The 6,541-nt window shown below is 61.7% G+C and overlaps 1 protein-coding gene across 7 annotated transcripts in view; it reads left to right on the forward strand.

Moving 5' to 3' along the window:
• Positions 1–6,541, forward strand: part of FARP2 (FERM, ARH/RhoGEF and pleckstrin domain protein 2) — a 69,969-nt gene that overhangs the window by 56,869 nt on the left and 6,559 nt on the right. For 4 of the 7 annotated variants that reach the window (XM_025045444.1, XM_025045446.1, XM_025045447.1 and 1 more), the window contains exons 18-20: positions 2,164–2,357; positions 4,553–4,621; positions 5,148–5,237. In XM_025045444.1, the coding sequence (XP_024901212.1) occupies positions 2,164–2,357; positions 4,553–4,621; positions 5,148–5,237 (353 nt within the window). The remainder of the gene's footprint in view (positions 1–2,163; positions 2,358–4,552; positions 4,622–5,147; positions 5,238–6,541) is intronic. The other 3 variants (XM_025045445.1, XM_025045449.1, XM_025045450.1) reach the window with 1 other exon arrangement.

Genomic DNA, 6,541 nt, shown 5'->3' on the forward strand with positions numbered 1-6,541 from the left:
AAAGGCTCCCTCCGATCGTCCTGGGGGTCACAGGCAGTGGGAGCTGTGACGGGCAGAGCCCCCACAAGCGCCCCGGGGTGGAGCACTCCCCAGCGTCACTCGCCTGTGCAAAGCCCTGGCAGCAGATCTCACACGCGTGGCCAGTGTGGTCTGTTAGACGCTTCTGACACAGATGGACCTTGTCATCTTTCATGTGCATTAAAGGGACACAGGAACAAACTCTGATCTTTTTAACTTACAAATATGACTTCTGGTTGTGGTATAAATTTAGTGCAGGAAATTACTGTCTATCAGAAGATTTTTACAAGTAAATTTGCCATCGTCATAAGACGAAAGACCAGCATTTGCTTGTAGCTGGTCTCCCCGTCGTCACTAACGGGCATAAATAAGATATGTTCCGACGCATGAGAACCCAAACGGATCATGCGATGCTGATGGCTTCTTTGTTCTAAAGGCAAGTGCTCTGTGTTTGCTAAAGAAGAAGCACAAATCGTCACAAACGTTTCCGAGCATTTTCAGGGAAATCAAGAAATGCAGCACCTTGAAAATGCCCCCTCCCACCTGCGGGGGCTGGGCCAGGGGTGGCCTCTTCGGGTCACCAGGGCAGGCCACAGGGCAGGCCACGCCCGTGCACGCACGATCGTTCCTCGTCAGTGAAGTGCAGCTCGCAGGCTGAGGCAGAAACAAAACGAGGCCATGTTTCCGAAAGTGCTTTGTAAATGGCGGACACGACGCGTGTCGGTAACTGGCAGCTGGAGGCGTTTGCTCGGCCCGCCGGCCCCAGAGGGCTAGGAAGGCCCAGGTGATGGAGCGCGCTCAGCTGACGACCGCTGTCAGCGCCTCTTCCCACTGCCACCCACTCCACACAGGGCCCCGAAGGCCCCTTGGGGTGCAGATGCCACCAGCCTGGTGGGCTTCCCAGGAGCCCGAGCGTGAGCCTGTTGGGGAAAGGGGCACTTCTAGGTTGGGGCTTAGAGACGGTCGTCCCGCATCTTGTCCTTCATTCGCGAGGGTTTCCAAGGGCTGTGCCTGGGCTGGCCAGGGGCCAGGAGCATGTTGATGGCTTATCAATGTCACGCTGGTTCTGTGGAAACCCAGGCATGGGTGGCACTGTGGACAGCAGCCCTGCATCGGGTCTGAAGGGCGTCCCCAGCTTCCACCAGCTTTCAGTGCCAGACTCCCCAGGGGCCATGGGGAGCCCATGTGGCAGCCAGACCTCCCAGCATGCACTCTGCACACACGGCGTCCGAGGGCAAGGTACACCGTTACCATCCAGGGTGGACGTGTGGGTCTAGGCGGCCTGCAGTGAACACGCAGAGTGGAGAGAGCCCCTGCTGGCAGCGTTGTGCAGACTTGAGCTGGGCCCAGGGGGGCGGCCGGGTGAGGGGCCTGAGCTCAGGAGCCTGCACAGCCAACGGCAGGTGCCAGCACCTGCGGCGGAACCCCTGGCGCTTGTAACTTGTCATTTAGGGAGGAAAACTCATCTCCCCGTGTGCCTCCTCACGTGGCTTCATCCTCTTAAAGCCGTGAGACAGGTGCTGTCCCCTCCAGGAAGTGAGCCGCAGTCACACGGCCCCACTTCAGACTTGCGGGGCTGGGGAGAAGCCAGGCGGAGCGGGTGGGGGCGGACAGCGCCCGCTGCATTTCCTGGAGCCCCGAGGCGCCGTGGCCAGGCCGTAGCGGGAGTCGTCGGAGGATAGCAGGGTCCCCATGACTGGCTGCAGCAAGGGGACAGGAGGCCGTGGTCCCTGCACCCGGGGTGGGGGTGGGGCTCCGAAGACCACTCAGTGTCTGGTTTTGTGTTTCGTCTGAACACGTTCTTCCTGAGTCTACGCTTTCATGGCATCTGCTCCTCCATTCAAGAAGAAAATTATAAATGCTTCGAAGGTGCAAATTATTTAGCTCTTAAAATCCAGTAAGTGATTTTCCCTAAAGAACAAACACCGCTTTGCCCGGAACAGTAAACAGCTATTTACAAAGACCGTTCTTTGCCTTTATCATGCTGAGTGCTGGCCGGTCAGCGGCTTGGGCCGAACGAGTTCGAGCCCCAGGTCAGCTTCAGGGACCCGCACTGGCCATGCCCAGCAGCCGAAAAACGTGCTGGCGGCCCTGTGTGGGGTTTGATAGCATGCCCTTGACTTAAAATGCCGGTTCCCGTCACAGAGTGGTGGCCCGCCTCCCCCGCCCCCACCCCGGGTGCCTGCACTGAGGGGCCTCTTCACACAGATGCCCTCACGGTTATCACGGAGATGACCGCCATGCTCCGACACAGCCTGGTGCGGCTGGAGAACCTGCAGAAGCTGACAGAGCTGCAGCGGGACCTGGTCGGCGTGGAGAGCCTCATCGCCCCGGGCCGGGTGAGTGGCTCCATGCGCATGTGTCCGAGCTGGCGACCACATCGTTTGCACAGAGATGTGAGTCACACGGCACAGGTTCCCCTCTTGAAGCCATCCAGTGGGTGTCAGTGTGTTTGAGGGTGTGCGGACATTCCCCTCCCACCCGGAGGAGACCCGTGCCCATTGGCAGCCGCTCCCCGTGCCAGGCTCCATGCCGTCTCTGGGCTCACCTGTCCTCGGCGTTCACAGCACGCGGCCTTCTCGCCTGGCTTCTTCCAGCCGGCGCCACGTTTCCACGGTTCCCGATGTCACCGTGTGTCGGCCTTGCTCCTTTTCAAGGCTGGACAGTACTCGCGCCGCAGACCGGCCACTCTCCGGTCCGTCATCAGCCGATGGACGCTGGGCGGGTTTCCCTCTCCGGCTGTGGCGCGCAGTCTGCCGTGAACGCTGGAACGTCCTAGTGTGGACACGTGTGTGCGGTTCTCCCGCGCACACACCTGGGACTGGGATTCCTGGGCCGTGGGTGATCGCGTGGAACGTTTTGAGCTGCCGGGTTTTCCAGGGGCGGCTCCCTTCCGCAGCCCCTCCAGCCATCCGATGGTGTGTGGCTGTGGGTTGCGTTTCCCCAGCGGCGAGGGTCAGGCGTCTCGTGTGCTCGCTGGCCATCCATATGCCGTCTTCGAAGTGCCTGTTCAGACCCTTTGCTCACCTTGTAACTGGCTTGTTTGTCCTCCTTTGCGGTGTGAGGGTCTGTGTCTGCTGGGTCCCAGCCTCCTACTGGAGTGCGACTTGCAGAGACGCTCTCCCGTGTTGTGGGCTGTCTCTTTACGCTCCTGACGGTGTCGTTTACGGCACAGACGGCTTCGTTTCCGTGACGTCCAGTCTACCTGCTTTCTCGCTGTCATAGGTCAGCAGCCACTGCGCAGGCCAAGGCGCGGAGGTGTCTCCTGTGCCTCCTTCTGCAAGTTTTACATGTTTTCACTCTTGCATTTAGATTTGATCCATTTCGAGTTCATTTTCGTAGACGGTGTGACACAGGGGCCCAACTTCAGTCTTTTCCACGTGACATCCAGTCGTCCCAGTGCCATTTGCTGAATTGCCTTTGCACCCTTGTCAGAACTCAACGGGCCATAGATGTGGAGGTTTATTTCTGAACCCTCGGCTCTGTCCCACGTGCTGGTATACCTCTGCTGGGCTGCGTACCTTCTGTCACCGATGCCTTTTGCTTTGGCTCAGCACTGTCGACATAAGAAAACGTTCTGAGGGGTGCGTGGGGACGTCTCCTGTCTCGACACAGACGTACGTGTAGTGGAGCGTGGCCGAGTGCACTGTTTCTATGCCGGCCTCTTAGACGGCACTGGGAACGTGGGGCCACGTGTCCCAAGGGAGGAACGAGGACTGGGACGTCCGGGAGGCTCCGCTCCTGGGCTGGGCCTTCTGGGTCAGGACCCCTTCACCTCCTGTCGCTCGTCGACTGACCGCAGGGCTCCGCAGTGGCACTGCTGCAGGGCGGTGGGGCTCTCATTACACGTGTCGTTCCTCCTGGCGCCCCCACAGTGTCATAGCCGGTGGCCCCAGGGCACTGTCACTGACGGGACAAATAAGCAAGAGCAGTGGCATCGAGCAGGTCCAGTGGGCTCTGGAGCCAAGGCTGGAATGTGGCCTGGGCTCCATGTCCCTAGGACGCAGAGGCCTGGGGGTGGCCAGGGGACCGATGTCCGCTGCTCGGCCTGTGCCTCGCGGAAGTAGGTGCTGAGCAGATGCTGGCTGCCATACTGCTTGTTAGTCACAACCCCCAAAGGGAACTGTGTGCCCCCCTCCCAACCAGACTCAAGCTGCATCTGCCCAGTTCCTCTCAAAGTCCAGCTCGGATGTCACCCCCATGACTGACGCCCCCAAGAGCTTCTCAATGAGAACATTCCATTTGCTCTACACGACAGCCCTCGGCACAGCCGGCCCGTGACGAGACGCGGCAGCAGCCGCCCAGCAGACAGACTGGGGACTGAGTTCGCTGGCACCCAGCCAGGCCCCGGCTGGCCGGAAGGAGCAGGCAGGAGGGAGGAGGGTGCAAGGCGCACAGGGCATGTGGGCATCTGGGCTCCTGCAGAGGGGCTCGGAGAAGTGTAAGCGGTGACAGTGACGCCAGCCTGCCCGCCAGCCGCCATCTGCTGCGTGGCCCTGGGCCCACCCCGAGGGACCGCGTCGCTGTCTTGCAGGAGTTCATCCGCGAGGGCTGCCTGCACAAGCTCACCAAGAAAGGCCTGCAGCAGAGGATGTTCTTCCTGGTAGGTGGGCGGCCGCGGCCCGGCCAGGGGCCTGTGCTGCAGCTTCGGGCAGGCGGGCGGGCGGCCTCACGGCCAGGCGGGAGCCGGGGCTGCCTTCTCCTGAGCTGTGGGCTCCTGTCCCACGGACGAGCAAAGGCCAGAGGGTAGGAAAGCCACGTGCCTGTGGCCGCAGGGTGTCCACCCTGCCGCGGCCACGTCCAAGTATCCTGCTCACCACTTGGACTCTGGGAGCCGAGGCTCTCCCAGCGGGCCCCTGCTGCCGCCGGCTTTTCTCCGTCAGCCCCCTTCCTCACGGCTGGTCGGTAGATACGGACCCGAGCCATCTGGATGAGGGCGGCTGGGCCCCGATGCCCACCGGTCCCTGAGGTTGCCAGTTGTCTCTGGTCGAAATGATCGTATGAAGTCAAAATCCCTTTTTTGCCAAAATCTCCGCAAGCCGAATAGATCTGATAACCACTGACAGTTAAGATGTCGAAACCGTGTTATTTGCTTTTAAAATGTATTTATCTAAAGCTTCTCGGCTCAGTTCTCAGACATGCTGCTGTACACGAGCAGAGGCGTCTCGGGGACCAGCCGCTTCCGGACCCGGGGTCTCCTTCCGCTCCGCGGCATGCTGGTGAGTGCTGGGGCGCGGCTGGGTCCGGGCCCGCTACCTGAAAGCACCTGTCGGGCTCTGCTCTGTCCCCACCTGTCGTGGTTACTGGTCTTGGAGCTCACAGGGCTCCCCCACAGCCCTCCCAGGGCCGTCCGCACCTGGCCCTGGGGTCACCGCCAGCACCTGCAGGTCAAGGCCCCACTCACCGTGTCTACCCAGGGGGCCCTGTGAAGGACCCCGGGTGGGTGCTGCGCAGGTGGGGGCTGAGCCACCAACTCTGAAGACTAGAGTTTCACTTCTTTGATTTTTTACTTGTATCTCTTTGCTCTTATGCTGACCATTTTGGTTCTTTGTGGCATTGGAAGGAGTTATTTCACACGCACACGCACATGCACACGCACACGCTCACAGCTGTAAAATGGCCAGACACCTCTGCTGGGGAGCGGGCAGTGAGCCCGGCGCCCAGCGCCTTCCCTGCACACCCCTTGTGAGGCCCCGCTCTGAGTCCCGCGTGGCTTCTGCTGTGCCTTCCCACCTCCGCCTCATGAAGAGTCACAAGCTCGGCCCCGCCCGTGGTTGCGGGCCTGCCGCCCTGAGAACACTCTGCCTGCGCCGCAGTCCGTCGGGGCGCGCCCACACCCCCGCTGTCACAGGCGCAGCGTGATGCTTACCTCTCTGATGAGCAGAAACTGTTCACCGTACCACGCTCGTTTGTCACCCTTCCCCTTCGTGAGCAGTGCTGCCCCTGGCCCGAGGGGGGCGCTGTTTGGGGGCCAAGGGGGACCCTTGTGCAGACGTCCACATGCTCCCATCTGCCCCCCATGCGCTCAGTCTGGGCCCCGTCTCTGGGAGTGGCGAAGGTAGCAGGCCAAGGCCAGCCTTTGCCACAAAGCTCTGCCGTTGGTCCAGAGCCTCCCGCGGCAGCGAGCATCTCTCCGCGCGCCCCTCCAGGCCCCCCCGTCCCGGTGTCTGTGGGCGGGGGTCCGGCCACACTCTGCCCTGCCGTCTCCGCCACCGCAGCCCAGAGCAGCCCTCCACCCCTGCCTTCTTCAGGGCGTCCTGCCCACCTCGGCCCTCCCTCCCGCGGGGCCCTCGGCAGCGTCCGCGCCACGTGGTTCAGCTTCCTGAGCTCAGCAAGGGGATCGAAGGGGGTCGGCTCGAATGAGCTCATGTGCCGCCGCGGGAAGCAGACCCCATGTGTTTTAAAGTACCGTTAAAAGCGACACTTTCATCATACACGAAACAACCGGAAGCGTGGAGCGAGAGCGGCTCGCCCCGCGGGGGCGCGCACCGTCTGCGTGTGCCGTGCGCCCCAGCTCCCCGGG

This window comes from Pteropus alecto, unplaced genomic scaffold, assembly GCF_000325575.1.
Source record: "Pteropus alecto unplaced genomic scaffold, ASM32557v1 scaffold143, whole genome shotgun sequence".
Taxonomy (NCBI): Eukaryota; Metazoa; Chordata; class Mammalia; order Chiroptera; family Pteropodidae; genus Pteropus; species Pteropus alecto.